General features: G+C 44.8%; 1 protein-coding gene across 1 annotated transcript; it reads right to left on the bottom strand.

The window, feature by feature from the left end:
* Positions 1-11,067: 11,067 nt before the first annotated feature.
* Positions 11,068-18,621, bottom strand: mydgf (myeloid-derived growth factor). Its single transcript, XM_053430877.1, has 6 exons — positions 18,384-18,621; positions 16,909-16,959; positions 16,695-16,756; positions 16,316-16,397; positions 13,870-13,942; positions 11,068-11,959 (listed from the first exon to the last, which is right to left on the bottom strand). Exons 1-6 carry the CDS (start codon positions 18,537-18,539, stop codon positions 11,880-11,882), a joined length of 504 nt encoding a protein of 167 aa, XP_053286852.1. The 5' UTR covers positions 18,540-18,621; the 3' UTR covers positions 11,068-11,879.

Below are 18,621 nucleotides of genomic sequence, written 5' to 3'. Positions count from 1 at the left end.
CAAGCAACCATTCACACCTAACCCTTACCCCGAACCTTAACCTATGGACAATTTAGAGTTTACAGTTAATTTAACCCAAATCTGATGTCTCTAGAGGAAACTGGAGTATGCTATGAAAAGAACAGAGAACATGCAAACTCCACACGAAAAGAGCCCAGCCGAAACTGGGATTGGAACTGAGAACCTTCTCGCTGGGAGGGGTTGTGAGGTGCTCTGTGCCACCCACTGTATTCATTGTATATTTCTTGAGAGACGGGGTTGGTCATTTGTTTCTGAAACTCTTTTTATCTTAATTGTTCAAATCCTCTTCATGACCCAATAGCCATCAAATAAATACGACAAAATTCGGGTGTCTGTGGCTCTAGATGGAAAGTAACAAACACAGCCATGTATCATTTCATTCAGACCCAATAAAATCGTTGGCTAATCAACCTGCCGGCCTGTGCTCTCACTGAGCATGACTGGAGTCTTCAGCCGGGGAGACACGCACCGCTCGAGCAGAGACGATGGTCAGAAGTTAGCGAGCGAGTCACGGAAATGTCGGCCTCCAGCAGTTGTCAGTCTGTGCGCGCTCATGTGAGGTTGGGGGGGAGCAGCTTTGACAGAGGGCTGATGGGAGGGGGTGTGATGTATCTGCTGCAAATATCCAAAGTATAGCCTGTAAAATCCCCAACCCTATCTTTGATCCAGTATATACACCATCTAATCAAAATCAGATATCTCTTTATTTCTTATATTTCTGTGAACGTGCATGGATGTAATATGAATGGAAGTGAGCTCTGACATAAGAATATTCTGCAAACATGTTTTACTTTAGCTATTAAGAGAAGTGTGTGCGTTTGTTTGTGTGTGTTTGTGTGTGTGTGTGTGTGTGAAAACTTCATGATGATAAAATCTTCTAAACATGATAATGTGGACATGTATAGATGAACGGTGCATTCAGGGATTCATCTTTAAATACAGAAGCAACCTCCAACTGTTACGTAGAAACACACTGTGGCTGTGGGCATCACTGTGTCGTGCAGGAACTGAAAGCTCTGCAGGATTAAGAGTGGCCGCTCTATTACTTCCACTCTTTATTGTTTTTTTTAAAATCCAGACTCGTGTTCATACAGCAGTCCATCCACATGTAGGCAGGAATCTTCTTAGCCTGCAGATTAAGCCTGCTGCTGTTTTCTCTCCCCCATCCTCCTCAACATGTACCTGTAGAGTAAAATATGAGTGACGGCACATTCCAACAGGGCACTACCAGAGGAGTAGATTGCCAATGCTGACTAACGGCAAGACGGATGCCTTGTGCGTCTCGCTGCTGAGTGACAGCGAACTGTCAGCGCTGTTGTGCGGCTCCGCTGCCGTCTTTTCATTTCGGATGCTGCCAGTGAGGAGGGGGACTCATGCATGCGGCGGCAGTTGACTGTGGAGGCACCTAGGAGGCATCTCTGGGCTTGTCAGACACGAGAAATCTAATCCAGACAGCCAAGAATTAGGATGTGAATGAGAAACCCGAAAATAGCAGCTGTCTCGGTAAAATTGGAACAAATGGAAGTTGGATGTGCTGCAGACAATAAAACAAGGGAAACAACTGGGATGTTACGTGACACTGTTTGCTGACAATAAACCAGGGAGAGTGTGCGCCACTGCAGCCAGGGGCAGCTTATAGTTTCTGTCCAACTGCCGCTGATCTGTGATCTTGTAGGTCGCAATTATGTGCCCCTGTGCCTCCCCACTGTTCCTCCTCCATCCCTCCCTGCTGTCATCCTCCCCTACTCCTCTAAAGCCCCTCTGGTATCCTATAAGCAGCATTTAATTGTGGAGGGCTGAGCCGGGGAAGGAGTAATCAGATGAGAACAGTGGCAGGGGGAATCACATGGATATACATTGGCTAACGGGGGATTAATAATGCTGGCGTCTTGATTGAAGTTCAGCTGCTCTCTCTGGCAAATGGAAGGTGGGGAGGGAGAAGGGAGGCAGAGTGACGGGGGGGGGGGGGGGGGGGGGAGCAAACGAGCGGAGAGTTGCAAAGACAGAGGCTGATGAGGGGTTTTCAGATGAGAGCCGAGAAGAGACAGATGGGGAGAGGAGAGGGAAATAGAGAAAGGGAGTTAGAGCAGTGAGAGGGAGTGGGAGGAAGAAAGAGCAGGGATAGGAGGCAGCGGCGCAGTGCAGTGCGGGGGGAGAGAGAGAGAGAGAGAGAGAGAGAGAGAGAGAGAGAGAGAGAGAGAGAGAGAGAGAGAGAGAGAGGGAGAGAGAGGGAGTGAGAGACGGGAAGCCTCCAGTGCTACTGAACCAGTGATACGCAGGCAGGCAGAGAGAGAAGACGAGGGGAGTGAGGCCATCGGCATCTCCAAGGCCGGCCCGATGAGGGGGTGAGGGGCTCAAGAGCACTACAACGGAGAGGATAGTGGGAGGAGAAGCAGCAGGAGAGGGAGAAGAAGAAGGGGAAAAGGCAGGGCGATAAAAAACAGAAGCAGGCTTCATCAGGGACAGGGGGGTAGATGGGTGGGATCTGAGCCGAGCTGGGAAAAAGCGGATAAAAGTTTTGGAGAAAGAGTAGGAGAGGGGAACATAGACTTCAGACAGAGCGGATAGAGTCTATGTTGATGGCAAAGGTAGGGGGAGATTCATGGAAAAAGAGGAGGAAGCTCTCTGTGTCTCAGGAGTCCTCCTGTACCTCTTCCGCTTCTTCATCTTTCTGTGAGGCTGCTGGACACCCTCCATCACCATGTTCTCTGAGAGCAGGGATCCAGCTCCTGGGGAGCAGAAAGGCTTCAAGCCGCACGCCCCTCACTTCATCCCATGGCTGCGCAACAGTCTGAAGTCCCACCACAGCAGTGACCTGGGGCTCAACAGGCCGCAGAAACCCAACCCTGAAGCCCCCGGCAGCCTGACCCCGCTGGAGAAAGCCAAGGGGATCGGGTTCTTCTCCTTCCCAGGAAAGGGCCGTACAAAGAAGGGGGACTTGCAGTGCAATGGCGTGGGCATGGCGAAGATGCTACCGGTGGTGCTGAGGGGGCCCCACATCCTGCCTGTGAGTCAGGGGAAGCAGAGGGAGGAGAGTCCTGTCAGGTGGAACCAATCTCCAGATTTAGACCCAGACCCCAACGCACAAGTCAGCCCAGGGGATGGGCCACAGGGTCCGGTAAACAGCTTTACTTCTGCTAAGGAGAACCACACATTGGTGAGGAACCACAGTGGTCAGCTGAGCCTCCTTCACTCACAGAATGACAGGACCAGCACCACAGCGAAGAAATACGGGCCACTGGTGGTACCCCCTCCGGTTCCTGTTCCCACACTGCTCACTGAGGACCTGAACTGTGAGGTGCCTGTCGTGCTGTGTATGGAGGACAGGAGGGAGAAGGTGTGGGACTACGCCAGCCAAACCACTTACCGCCAGAGAGACCTGCACTCATCCAGCTGGGTCAGCCCGGATACTCAGGGACTTATCGAGAGGCAGCACGGCTTCAGCTCCAGCTTCAGCTACATCAAACAACAGAGCAGGAACTCCCAGAGCCACAGAGACCTGACAGCGCTGAGAGCACCACCTGTGCAACGTCGCCCAAGGAAACCCAGGCCGGTGTCGGAGCACATCGCCGTCCTGGGCCAGAAGCAGACGCCACTCAGGCGCAGACCAAAGAGTGAAGGGGAGCCGGGGAGGAAGGAGGCGGGCTGCAGCAGGAAGGCAGTTCGAAATCAGATCAAACGGGTGATGTTCAACCTGGAGCAGGTGCTCACAGCGCTGAGGGACGTGCACCAGGAAATGAGAGAGGTGAGGTGACAGATTTTTATTGATAAGAAAAGACACAACAAGGCTAGAATGTCTCATACCCAACCATTTCACCTGCTCAATCATCACATTGCTTTCCAGGCACTGACCAAAAAACTGACGATAGTCAAAAGTTACTGAATCGTCTCTCAATTATTCAGACATATTTCTCTTTCTGGAAATTTTCATGCTTGTGCAAAAAAAACATTGGAGGGCTGGTACCCTCATGGATAACAATACAGACTACAAATGCACTTCCTCGGCAGAATTTAACATGCATTAAAAAGTCAGCAGCAGGGATGCACGGATCCGCCGCAGCCCGCAAACTGTTTCTCCAACTCTTCTCTGTCGTCTCTGTCGCCGAACCTACTCATGCAGACATTTCTATTGAGGTGAATGAGACTATTTACTTGCATTCACAGATTGCTGAGATTACGCTGTGTGACATTAGGCAAAGCCTCCCTCTCATCATCCCCCACTCCCTCATGCCCTCCTCATCTCTCCCTCCATTCTCCCTCCCTATTGACAGATGCTGCTCCGGGCCCATGCAGCTGGATAGTGTCCGAGGCTTTCTTATAATCCATTTATGTCCGAGTATCTCCCAACTCGCGCTCCTCATCTGGAAAAAAAAAGTGACATGGAAAAAATCTCGCCTCCTGCCATTTGATCTCCCATCTGCGGGGGTCGCAGCTAAACCCGAGGTGCTATAACCTCATCATCCTGGCTGCGGGTTTTTTCTTTCTTTCGTGTGACAGTATTAATATAGCACTGATGAAAGAGCGTATACGGTGGGATGAGAGGGTAGCAAACCGGCACTGTGATAGAAAGTCCCAAATTTGAACAACAGAGATGACAGATCAAAAGAAGATAAGGCACCAGAGAAGACTTTGGCAGCATATTTATTTCAAAGCCCTGTTTTATCATTCTGTTGCATGAGCAGCAACCCTCAGTTTTGTTAAATAATAAATCCGTTTTACAAAAAGAAATTGGAGTGAGCCTCTGAAGCGTTTTAGACTGGGACTACACAAATATTACAGCAACATTTAAGACTCACACACGGTGAGAGAAGAAAGCATCAGGAAGTCAGGAAGGCAAAGCTCACACAGGGATCCTCTGCTGGGGAAATTGGGCAAAGCAGACGCTGCATTATGACTCAGAACTTCAAGGAACACAACAGCAAGGTTAAACTGAAAGAGTTAAATGAAAATGAAAGGAAAACACATCCCTTAGCACCCATCAGCATCGTACGTGAAGACCTGAGGGGTCAGAAAGGTTGTCTTTATAAACACTCAAGGGAGCAGCAGACGAAAAACCAGGGTCCTCTGCTCTTTTATCTTGTCTGATTCCTGACATTAACAAGCAGCACCTGCCCACAGTCACTAGACGTTCGCACACACAAACACACACACACACACACACACACACACGCACACACACACACACACACACACACACACACACACACACACACAGACTGTACTTCAAAGTATTAATTTGAAATGCCTTGCCCGAAAAGCTACGGCATAAAAAAGAGACAAACCAGGTCATCTTTTGACATCGGCAAGGATGCTGTTGAACACAGGGAACAAAACAATATTTCATTTGTTCTTGCAGAGGCCGAGGATTTATCTGTACACGTTGAGCAGGTGGAGAGCTGGGTCAAACATTTTCCCCAGTGAAATTTTCTACAATCTCTTGCCTGGCTTTTTTTGGATCATGTGTGTGTTTGTGTGTCCACCCACGCGACTGTGTGAATATGTGTGTATGTGCATACTGTACACTCTGCAAACATTCAAAAACATGCATAGATATACTGGTTTGCCTGTGTATGATATATTACACACTATCCACTGAGAGTTATTAGAAGGGAAACCCACTTAAATTTAGCTTACACATTTCCAGTAATGGTGCTCTCATCCTCTAAAGGCTGAGGTAAACATTTTTGCACTAAGTACTACAAGCTCATGTGACTTGCTCACAGATTAGTGCAATACATCTGCTGAGAGTCGACTGCAAATATGCTCTAAATTATAAATGCAGCCTAATGCAGAAGAATTAATCACCCAAAACTCTATCATTTTAGATATTTATTACTATCTAGAGGATACCGCGTCCTTTGCTTCTCCAAATGAAAGAACACTCTTCTCATAATAATAATATAGTGTTGAAGAATCAACCCAAAATGGCGGACGTTCATGATCGTATGAGTCATTTGTTATGTAAAAGATTTAAATATTCTCTGTTTCAAATTTCTCAAATGTGAAGACGTGTTGCTTTTATTTATTTGATGACTATAAAGTGAATATCTTTGGTATGATACTGTTGGTTGAACAAAATGCGACATCTGAAAACACAAGTGTCATTGAAAAAGTGAGGAGCGGTCAAAATGTCCTCACTTTCCCAAAATGTCCTCCCTTTGTAAGGTCTACACTTGGTCCTCACAAAGATATAAGTACAGGAACACACACACACACACACCTGGTTGAGGTCAAGCTCCAGAAAGGCTGGATCCTACATGTCCCATAATGCAACTGAATGATTAAACCCTGTCTGCCAGGTAACAACCACATCTTTCACAGTCCAGTTCATAAAGCTCCATTCAGAACTACAGAGAGCTTTACTTTCATTAACACTGTTCATTCATAGTTCTCCTCATGAGAAGTAAACAGATCTGCCTGTGTACAGTCAGTGGAGCGTTTCTATTATTTTACCAGTCTTTATTATCAATCCTCACATTGCACTCCCTCCATCATTGTTTTTTTTTTCTAGGTTGTGCAGCAGATCGACCATCTAACCTCGTCCATCGATCTGAACGAGGAGGAGCAGGGCCCTGGAGGAGGCGACCGGGCCGAGCCTCCCAGCGACAGCAGCTCCAGCTCAGACTCCGAGGTGACAATATGCAGCACCCGTCAGAGGCTCTCAAAGCCTGGAGAGCAGCCAGGAACCACTAACTCATCTGGCACCCTCAGGAGAGGTCACCATAGCAGGGGCCAGTCTCCACCCAGTGTGCAGCTGTGCCCGGTGTCCTCATCCGAGAGGGGCCGAACTCTGCGCTTCGCCTGTACTCTTGGGTCTTCTCCCAGAAAAGGTGGAATGCTGCCGTACAGCAATAACCCCCCTTCATCTAGGCCAAGTCAACTGCAGAACCTCTCCCCCCATGACCTTACACTGCCTCACCAAAGAAACCTCCCCGTCCGACCCCCCACTCCTGGTCTCTCCCCTCTCACAGTAAACCTCCATCCCTCCAGAAGCCCAGTTTCTCGGCCTCAATCCCCTGGTCCATCGTCCTTCATCCGGGTCAGCTCTGTCTCCCCTCCCTCCCCGCTGTCTCCAAAGCCTCACCCACCCCCTGCCCTCAGCCCGTCTGTCATCATCGAGACCAAAGTAGGTTCTTACCAGACCCCACAGCGCGACCACCCATGTGCTGGCTCGCTCCCTCCATCATCGGCCCAGCCTCCATCTGCCAGCTGCCCACCCACAGACTCACAAACTCAAACGGCGACCAGCGTTGAGAGAGAGAAGCGAGCGTCCTCGGCAGGACCTGTTCACGCAAAGTCCCAGGTGTGCACTGCCTCTGCAGCCACGGCTAAACCGTCAATGGCGCAAGGTCGACGAGGTCGCAAACCACCACCTTACCCCCACCACAGACTCTCTGACCACACAAAGAAAGTGAAGGAGACCCGCAAAGCGCCTCCGTATCCAGAGAAGAGAAAGCTGCTCTCGACCACGGTGTGAGACGGGCAGCAGGAGTGGGAGGCCGATCAAACTGAGCCACATTCAAAGCTCCAGCCACGGGGTCTGCAGGAGGGAGGAGTGATTTAAGGGCTCGCCAAGTTAAACTAAGACCAAGTTTCCAAGGTGACAGGACAGAGATGCAACCCGGGGTGAGTATGTCAGGAGGAACAGCTTGGCTCTGCTGACGTCTTTTTCCCTCTCTCCTCTTCTTGACACATCTCTCGAGTACACGGAACATACACAGGGCGTCGTAACAGCTGTCTGGGTTACTGATCTACTAACAAGAGCCGCCGTACAGATGCTCACTTCGCCCTGCAGCTCGCACTGTTAAAGGGCAAAGGAGAAGCTCTAATTAGAAAGAACTATGAGGAAAATTGTAATTATTGTAAGACGATGCGACGAAGTGAGGGCGCATTACTTTGGGTTGACTTCTTCCCATGCACCCAGACACTTCCTCTCACACGCGTCTGTTTTGTCTGGGTCGGATAACTGCTGCCAGGGGTTGAGATGATACAATGAGGACTGGGTGCACCTCGGGCCACTTTGGCTCAGTAGTTCAAAAGACACACGCAGGGTCAGAGAGGTCAGAGATCTGCGACAGATGAGGGGACAGAAAAGTTAGCGATGCCAGGTAGGGAGGGGGGGGGGGGGGGGGCAGCTGGCCTTCCGTTGTTCCCTTCACTGAGTAAAAATCCCCTCTCCTTTGCTGCTTCTGGCTTGACCGACCCGGCCGCTATCTCCATCTGTTCCCCTCCACATGTCAGGAGATGCAAAGAGAGAGAAGCAGGGGGCAGGTGTGTGCGAGAGGGAAGAAGGAAAAAATACGCCGGAGTCCCGGATTGATTACATACAGCACCGAATACAGGAGATCGAATAAGTCATTTGATGTCATCCTCTCTGAAAGGTTACTGCACCTCAAAGCCATCTTTTGTCTTTTAGGATAAAGCTGTTGTTATTAGGGCCCGAGCACTGAATGGTGCATGGAGCATATTAAGTATCTTATTTTCTTTCTTTTCTTTTTACTTTTGACCCATTTTTGAGAAGCTAACAACTCCAAAACTCATCAAACTTTGCACACGTCACCTCTGGTAAATGACTGTATATTTTATTGATCTCGCTTATGGGAAAGTCGCAGACAGCTAGTGGCTCGGTGAGGCTGTTCTAACACAGAGGTGTTTTGTGCCAAATGCAAACATGTTAGGCAGGTTCACCAGAGCTAGCATGCTGACTTTAGTTAATTAGCCAATTGAAAATGTTTACCTGATGATGACAGGTCACAAGATCCAACTGAGCACTTGTAAGACAATAAACAAAAAGGTGAAGTCGGAAAAGCTAAAGCTCTTCTTTTTTAATTTGTTATTCCCCAAGAACAAAAAGTTTAGAATCACTGAAACTAGTTGGGCAGCAGGAGTATCGGAGTAAAGGTTCATGGAAATCGACACAATAGCTTTTACTTCAGTCTCAAGTGGTGGACCGGCCAGATAAATGCTGCTACAATGAATATAAATGCTCCTGATCAAAGCTTGTGGATGGAGGCCATTGTAAACCAAGCACGTGCTCTGCAGCATTGAGTGTATATATTGTTTTTATGGCCGTACAGCGAGGGGAAAGGTACCTGATGGTTAGCATTTGTTTAGTGGCTGGATGACAGCATAGAGGAAGCTCCGAGTCGCACACACACACACACACACACACACACACACACAGATGCACAGATGCTAAACAAAGAGCTATTGTGCTGCAGAGACTTATGACTCAATGGAACAACCATCCTGGGAACAAAGTGTCAAATTTTGTTTCCACGAGGCCAAAAAAAAATGGAAATTAGACTCTGGAAGTGCCACAGCTTTGCTATACGATGCATTAATTACAAGCAGGAGACCGTGGGAGTTTCTTGGCACGGCTCATGTGTTGTGATCTCAATGAAACTCGGCTCTGTCAAAGTGCGACTACGCAACAGATTTCCTCGCAATAAATTCAGGGGTTTTAATAGTTACAGTCGTTGCTCCATTTTTCTGCTACATCACTCGCAGTTGTATTACAAATGATAAACCACGGATGCCAATTGAGGACAATCGAGTATAATGATTTTCTCTTGGCTTAACATAAAATGAATAAATCCCTGGACACTATATCTCTATAAGCCCACAAAGATCAGTGCTCTATACATTCCCATTTGTGCCTCTGGATCACAGACTGTATATAAAAGCTCAGGATTTAGTAGATCCTCCCTGCAAAGCCTCGCTCCCCAGAAATTAACAAGAAACAATGGAAGGGCTTTATCTCATGCAAACATTTATCTGAGAACAATATATGTTAATTGAGTACGCTCACAGTACTTTCCGAAGCAATATCTTCGTAATATTCATTTCAATACCAAGTTTCATGTGAAGTCTCATTTGTACGCTGGAAACATGGTTTTTTAATTGAGTTTAATTAGGAATATATTAATTCTGATGGTAAAACTGTTAGAAATGTTCTCTCCTCAAAGCTCTGACAGTGCTCAGAATATTTACTGACTGGCACTTTCTCTTTCATGTTTATCCTTTGATGAGCCCTGGGGGGGTTCCATCAGATCACTGAGATCTCACACAACAAGACAAAAAACACAGACTCATCTCCAGAGCAGTGACAACATGTCTTTACTGAAACATACATCACATGTCATCATGAATCATAAACGATCACGAAGTAGAAAACAAAAAGGAGATAAGAAAATAAGTAACATCTTGTGTATTTTTCTTTTATTTCCCGGTCAGGATATGGACGTGGGTACTTCCTGATGTGACGTCTTGATGGTGACAAAAAGGGACACACAACAATCATCCCAGTTGAGCATTTCCTCAACTCCAGAGGACAGACGAGAGAAACCAAACCGAGGCCAAACAAGGTACGAACCTCAGGAAGTTGTTCAGACCACAGAGTCAAATCTGAAATAAATCCCCAGACCTCAGCCTCTGGACACTTGTGTGGATATAACAAGGCCGGATCAGTGTAGGAAAGATAGAGGTAATCCTGCCCCCTCCATAAGAGCCGGGAGAGGAGCGAGGGACCAGAGGGACCCTTAGAATAATGACGTACTTCTGAAACATGCACAATATCCTCGCTGATCCACACGTGACACTAAAGGATGAAAGCAAAGCGTCTGTGCACACACTATATTTAGCTTTGGTTAAATTTCACACAAAGAAACGGAAAGTTCAGTAAAATGTCACAGAATTAGAAAAGAGTGGGTTTAAAGAAATAGCAGAATAAGGGACTTTTGTGACCATTATTGAATTGTTAGCTACAGGCGTGTAATGAGGATATTTCTATTAAACTATAACCGATTTAAACTATTTCTGTCCCAAACTATGATATATTTTTATCCTGTTTAAGAACTCATTATCCCTTTTTGATTCTGATGGTGTAAGAACAAAACTGTGTAAAATGAGGACCGGCATGCCTGATTCCTCAGTTCTTCCAGTCTGAGCTTTTGATCTGACGTGCCGGTCAATAAGACTTTCTGGTGGGTTCGATTTGTTGTCTTGTGTGCACCAGAAAGAAAAAAAATCTTTCAGGAATCCAGAGGCTTTTTATTTATTTATTTTTTATTTATCCAAAACTCCTTTAGCGTGCTCAGAAACATGACCGTGTTTAATGTTCTCTTAATTCCACATGATGAAGCCACTAAGTTTTCACAAATAATACAGAATTGTGATATCGGGGAATCAAATGTGATGCTTTCAGTTATCTGGAACAGATGAAGATAAACAGACAAGAGACCGTGGTGTCGTCTCAAGAGCAGCTCAGAGCGGAATGAGATTGAGGAAAAAAATGTAATTGTTTATGTGTGTGCCACGATGATACAGGGGGATTACTCACTTTCCTCTCAGGATTACACAAGAAGGATAAATCCCTCCTGACTCTAAATGTGTTATCTATACTCAACAAACCCCCACACACCAATCCTCTGTACATTCACATACGTCCCCTGTGGATCAGGGCAGATTTATTCACTGAAAATCGTATAGCCTCAAAAAGTAAGAAACAACTATAGAAGCACTTTATCTTATGGCAGAATTTTAACTAGGACACTATGTTAAAAAAAAAAAAAAATCTGGAAACTCAACTGACGCTTCCTAGTTTTATTATTTTCTTCCCAAGAAGCATAAATCTACTGAGGTAAGAGAATAACCGGGTACAGTATTTAATGTTCTGACACAGAAGGTGCTGCAAAGGCAACATCAGTATCATCCTATGTCCAATTTTGGTTGTCAGTCAGGATTCAGATCCTTCCTTCATTGACCGCTGAGCTGAAAGAGAGAGGCCCAGCTCAGAGCTCATCCAGCTGCTCCCATTGGTCAAAACGTGACCCTAGCCGAGTCAGGCTTCTGACCAGTTACAGCTCGTCGTGCCGTGTCCGTCCGATGGCCGTCAGTTTGGAGAGTTGAGCGTTGAACTTGCCGTCATTGTGGGTCACTAGAAGTCAGGAGAGAGAGTAAATTGCTGTCAGAGACAAGATTATTACAAAAATAAGGACAAACAGTGTCAGCGATTCACAAGCACCTGAACCCAGCCAGCATCGTCTGACTGCAGAGCTGCAGAGGCAGCAGTTTCAGAGTCCAACCTGCTGCCTGTTGCCAAGAACAGTAACAGCAGCAGGCGATTTAAAACAGCAGATGTAGATGTGCGCCATCTATAGGCAAGGGAAGTAATTCAGTGCTGGAAGATTATGTCCCTGAACTGGGAATAAGTTGGTAATTGTAAAACTTCTGGTTCCCTTTTTTCTGAAAGTTGGTGTTTTTTTAATTGGTCTGAAATAAGGTCTGCGTTTCACACAAACTCAAGAGATTTTCAATTTTTATTCTATGACAAAAAAATATAGTTATTACTTCTTCACTCATGATTTTTTAAAGCTTTAAGCGACCAAATGGGGCTACGGAGGCTGATGGGCTCACGAGACACATTAAAACAGATGAGTCTACCTACACACCCTCGTTGTGTTTATACTAACACTCTTCTGAACAATTACTAACTTTCCAAGTAGAAAAGTTCTTGCAGAAGATGTAAGTGCCTCAAATCAAACTAAGTTAGAATTGTTTGGAAGCTCAATAGCAACAGTGATGTAGTTTGTTTATATAATCAGTAATTTATTTCTGACAACTGCTTTTAGGCTTAAAAAAACAGAAAGAGTTTTTTTTTTTCTGGCTGATTAAAATGTTTAAGTACTGTAAGCTTGTGTTTGTCACAGTTCGTATTTTTGCATCTATCTAAAGGCCAGTGGAAAAACCCTGTAGCCTCTTTGTTGAGATATGAGCCGGATGCTAACTTCTGGCTTGGCCTACAACACTACGTCATCCCTGTAGCTCGTTATAGCTGCTGCATCCACCCCCCCCCCCCCCCCCCCCCCCCACTTGTGGCACCTGCAGGCAACGAGTGATACAGCTGAATTTGTTTTCTTATTAGAGCTGCTGTTGTGTCAGAGGTGTGAGGTTGTGAAAATGTAATAGTCCTGTTCACTAGAGCATATTATTTGCTGGATAAGTGAGACCATAGTGATCATTCCGCTCACAGCGTATCTGCTGTTCTTTACATTCACTTGGATGAAAGAGGATGAGGGTCCTTACCAGTTGTACAAAGAAAATGAAAAAGGTTAGGTTACAGGGATGATAAAGAGATAATAAGCAATGTAAGACAACTAAAGGATTTCCAAAAGCGTGAGTATCATATCTGTACAGAGCTAGAGACAGGATGGGGATAGCCCATTTTAGCATTTAGACGAAAGGTTAAGGGAAACAGCTAGTTTAGCCTAACCTTCCGATATCGCGAATTAAAAAAATATTTTTGTTTTGAAGGGAAGTTAAATGTTGTAGGTAGGTCTAAGCTGCAGTTACTTCTGTTTAGAATAGGTGGTGCTGGTTAGTCTTTGTGAAAGCTGGTGAATCAATGATTGAACAGCTCCCCCGTGTGGATAATCGGCAGCTTACTAAATATATTTGGTTCATATGTAGGCAAGTTACAAGCTACTTAATTGAAGTACTTCTATAGCAACTAAAAGGTACATTTAGGTGATACCCAACTGTTTAGGACTCAATCCCTAAGGATCATGGCTGAATTTATTTTCAGCCTCATCTGCAGAAAATGAAGTTATTGTACATTTCTGTTCAGTTTGACTTGCTAATTACAGTCTGGAACTGAAGACCCGGAGTGGAGATTTTCTGCTGAAACTGAATAAGAACAAATAAAGCTAAAGGGACAAAGTGGCAACCCACTCCCTGCTGAAACAAATGCTTATTCTTAAGAAGGAAGTCAGCAGGGGGCTCGCAGTGTGATGGAGAGAGGGCGAGGGAGTCAGAGTGACAAGCAGTGGGAGTTGATCAATTCCTCACCTGTTGCGTCTCCAATGGTGAATTCGTCCGGCCTCAGAGGCACGTCACTCTGTCCTGCCCCGGCAGTCTGGGACTGGAGTCACACACAGCGGCGGTGATGAAGAGGAGGAGGAGGAGAAGGAAAGGAACAAGGAGAAAGAGAGAAAAATAAACAGGATGAGAGGCGGAACAGCAGACGGGCTGGGAAAGCTGGAGGATGTGACGACAAGGTCAAGGAGCTGCTGTGTGGGGGTGTATGCGAGGTTATTCCTGTCCCATCATAGTGAAGTGGTATGTGTGTTGGTTTTCTGTTTGCAGGGCTCAGAGCCGGAGCAGGAGGATGGAACATGTGCTCTCACTAATGACAGAGTGACACTACTGTCCTTACTGCAGGAAGGAGGCGTGTCAAGGTGAACTTCAGCGATGACCACATCAGATACGCAGACCTCCACCGAGTGACTGAGCTCAGACACAGTCCAGACTTTAACCTTCCGTAAAACATTACGTGCAGAGACACGACCATTCAGAGCCCGACTTCCAGGACAAATAAAGTTTTTTATTTTTTTCTTAATGTATTTGTGTGTGTTGGTTTGTCAGAGTTGGTACGAGCCAGTATGGACCGATGCAGCATTAGAGGGCAATGGATTTTAAATGTACAGGAACACGGGGAGCACATAATGGGTTTCCATGGAGACATAGGTTTGACATTAGGGGTTGTTAATTAAAGCAAAAAGACACGTCCAAAGTGTGAGGGACGACATTACACTGCTCTGTCTCTGTTGGTGTTAGGAGACATTTAATGGATCAGTGTGTAGGATTCAGTGTCATCTAGTGGGGAAGTGTCATTTTACATTGAAAACCCCTCAGCTCAACCTCCCCTTTAAAGCATGTGGGAAGACCTACAGTGCATCAAGATAACAAATGTCAAAGGCCATCATCCTTAGAGTCTGTTCCGGGCTTCTGTAGAAACATGTTAAATTCCCAATATATATTTAAACGTCGCTTAATCCCCTTAAATCCTACACACTGGAATTTTAATTTCAGATATCTCTTACTCATCAGGTTAAAAGAAGTCAGCAGAGACTTGAGCGGAAAAAGGAAAACTTTAAAGATGCTGACATTTTATAGACTGTGAATTGGATAACATTCACTTGTGGTTGGGTAAAAATGTTCTTAAATCAAGAGCTGAAACAATTAATCCACTGTTAACCTGCACAAAATTGAAGCATTTGCTGCTTTTCACTTGTTTGATTAGAAAAATAACCAACACATTAGTTGATGGTGAAAATAACAGTTAGTTGCAGGTGTGGTGACATGCCTCCGGATCTCAGCAAGTTTGACAGCACAAAGGTCTGATCGGCTGAATTTAGAAACACAAGGACCTCTTTATGCATGAATAGCACATGCATTCACACATGCATGTCCAGGAACGAGACCCACAGCTGCAAGACAATAGACTCAGAAACCAAGATAACAAGCTGACAGCCGTTTCCCTCTATTTTCAATCAAGTGAGGAAACTGCTGGACAAACAAACCTGCCTTGCATTTTACCCCTCACCCTGACTAATGTACTGCTGCACTGCCGGTGTATAGGGCGATGGTTATTACTTGCAAGCTATGCTAAAATGTTCATCAACAATATTAAGCCTTGGTTTTCTGACATTTGTGCAGACACATTAGATTCTAACCTCTTAACTTATTTGGGCCCAGTATGGCCAGCTTTAATCTCATCACTGACAGGGAGCCTGGAGCAACGAGGTAATATCAAGGAAAAACTCATTACTGCACTTTGTCTTTGTTAGCGAGTGGAGTCCTGTGAGCTTTTTGCTGTCCAGCAAAAGCTCCAGTCCAACTAATCATTCAGGAGAAGAGCTGAGGAGCAAAAACACAGGGGAGGGTTCATCCTGTGTTGCACCCACAGCATTAAAACTATAGTGTGCAGGTTGTGGTGCAATCTGGCTTCCAACATCTTACAACACTGACGACAAGGGAGATGCAACTGATAGACAATTTAGTGGGTTAGCTTAGTGTTTCACAAGATGAACATTCATCGAAACTTGATTTTAAGTTGAATTACCGTGACATTTAAGTTGTTCTATGATCCAACCAATCATTCCCAGATGTAAGTGACTGGAACACAAGCCATGTCATTTGTGGTTACCCTTAATTATCTTCACCAAGGAGGTAATGTTCTCGTCTGTGTTTGTTTGCAGGATTACACAAACCTACAGAACGGATTTCCACAAAGCTTGGTGGAAGGATGCAGTATGGGTCAGGGAAAATTTTAAAGGTTATTTTTAACATTTTAACACCTCTGCAAAGGCAGAATTTGCTTTGCCTTTGCAGAGGTGTGTGCTCTACCAAGTGGCATTCTAGTTTCTTTACTGAACGGTTAGTTAACATTATTGGCCGTTTTTAAAGTCAGCTACAGTAGAAAAAAATCCAAACAGTGTTTCTTTATACTTACATATGCGTTGGCATATTCAATTTTGGTTCCCTTCAGTTCAGCTTTGAACTGAGTGAAAAACAAGTATGATTTCCCCTGAGGCCTGGAAGAAATGAAGAAGAAATATTTGTTATCAACTCTTAAGTCATTTGCATTCATTCCCACACTTATGAAATCAGTCATGAATATATTTAAATGGTGTTGGAACATCTGTGGGTTTATTTTGTCTCTTTCTAACCTTTGTGACGGTCACAACTAACTAAAATCAGTAACCCCAAACAGATGGGACAGAATTTAACTGAAGATAAACGGACTGAACATCAGGGTCACTGAACTGAAGAAGTCAGCACAGATAGCTCTGCAGCCGCTGAGTGTGTATTTGTGTGTGTGTGTGTCTCACCTCCAGACAGAACAGGAAAACAGAGTGTCCTCATCACTCAGGCCCACACTCATCAGCCATTGCTGTAGGCACAAACACAAACGAGAAATTCTGTTTATATTCTGCTGTAATCAAAGATTTAATAAAGTGGTGAATCAGTAATCAGCTGATAAAGATACAGAGAGAGAGAAGATAGAAGAGAGAGAGAGAGAGAGAGAGAGAGAGAGAAACTCACCTCATTGGTTCCCCCTTGTGAAGCATAAGTAAATGAACATTCATAATCCATCTGCAATAAAAGAGAGGCAGTTAGAGCATAGATCCTACATATTACATTCATTCTTAAGCGATCAATTAGTTTAACAACAACACTTCATTAATCTTTTAATTATTTGTGCCACAGGCTGAACCTGAACAAGAGGGAAAATACATTCTGTTGCTCAGTAACAGTGTTTGATTGTTGAAAATAACTTCACAGGTTTATTTTGACATTAAACATGGCTAATGTTCCTTTAAAGCTGAAACCGTTAGTTTAACCCGACTGACAGAAAAATAATAAGTAACTATTCTTTTGATTAAATAATTCAATTGTTTTTAAGACATGATAATTTACTGCTTTTTGATTGTTGGTTGAACGAAGCTAAAAGTCGCCTTGTTTAGTAGATTAATGGATTGATCGAGTAATGGAAAAAATACTAAACAGACTAATCAATAACAAAAACAGATGTAAGTTGTAGCTTTAATTTTATTTGCATGCACCAGTTTCACATCTGCTGAAGGAGGAATCAGTGATAAATTGGGGTTGAGAACTAAATCTACATTGAAAGCCTTGCAAGATTAGATATAAGAAATAAGCTATAAGATAAAACAATCCTTTATTATTCCCACTATGGGGGAAATTTGAGTTGTAAGAGCAGCAAAGGAAATATGGATAATAAAATAAATGTAAACAGGGTATATACAGTGTAACAGGCTTGCACATATATGTTATTGAAATTGGACAGATTTTAACTGTTAAATCCCATAGAATATTGATATTAGGATACAGAAAATGTCCTCATTGCTTATATTCTTAAAATAATAACTTACATCTTATTATGCAGCAACCATCCATGTTACTAGTGACATCTGTGCTTGAATTGCTATGACATAGAGCTGGTTGTGATGGGTATGTGTTGCAATTAAATGCAATGATGCTTTAAAAACAATATAAAAACAAAGAGTGAATCGATGACAGTGTTTGTTGAACAGGAATTCCATTCACACTTCCTGTCAAACCAGAACAGCAGCTCTCATTCACTGAAGCTCAGCCAATCAGCGGAGCCGCTGTGGCAGCGACGTGTCAGCCTCTCAGCGGCCGTGACGCCATCACGCCGCAACTCCAGCTGGATGTAGTTCTTTTAATTTTTGTGGTTTTTAAGGTCAAATATATGAAATAAACATACGTTGCATGACGGAAACGTGACTTCTACGCAAATAGCAGATCGTGATGTGTTTGCAGATGGTGCTAGTACTCTCATATAAGGCTAATACGCGACAATGGAGTAATAACAATAACGTAGACGGTTATTGGACTGCAATCTAGCTCACAGAGGACAAACCAAAATGAATTATACATGTATAAATTAAGTTAAAAGTCTGTGTGTGAGCTGCTGTTTTAATATCTGAGCCAACAGAGTCAAGTAAAGACCCACACTTCCTACTGTCACTCACTATGCTCTGGCTGAACGTGTGCACGACTCCTCCAGGTTTCACGTTGAACTCCACCGTCTTCGTCCGCTCGGCCGAGGCCGCGGTCGGGACGAGAGAGGAAACCAACACGAACACAAACATCCAGGTCATAACACGGCAGGTGATTGCAGGTGCCATCTCTTCCTGCTGTCCTATGTGAGCCGATCAAAGTGGCCGCTCCGCTTTCCCCCTGTGCTGCGTCCACTGAGAGTGACGTCGC

Source organism: Pleuronectes platessa, chromosome 9, assembly GCF_947347685.1.
Source record: "Pleuronectes platessa chromosome 9, fPlePla1.1, whole genome shotgun sequence".
NCBI classification, from domain to species: domain Eukaryota; kingdom Metazoa; phylum Chordata; class Actinopteri; order Pleuronectiformes; family Pleuronectidae; genus Pleuronectes; species Pleuronectes platessa.
This window is presented reverse-complemented; position numbering and strand designations above follow the sequence as displayed.

Excerpts from the sequence above, each read along its gene's own strand:
- mydgf (XM_053430877.1), bottom strand. The coding sequence starts at position 18,539 with ATGGCACCTGCAATCACCTGCCGTGTTATGACCTGGATGTTTGTGTTC. Across the intron at positions 16,398-16,694 it reads TTTTCCTGTTCTGTCTGGAG|GCCTCAGGGGAAATCATACT; the intron begins GTGAGACACACA and ends CATTTCTTCCAG. Across the intron at positions 13,943-16,315 it reads TTGAATATGCCAACGCATAT|TCCCAGACTGCCGGGGCAGG; the intron begins GTAAGTATAAAG and ends GTGTGACTCCAG.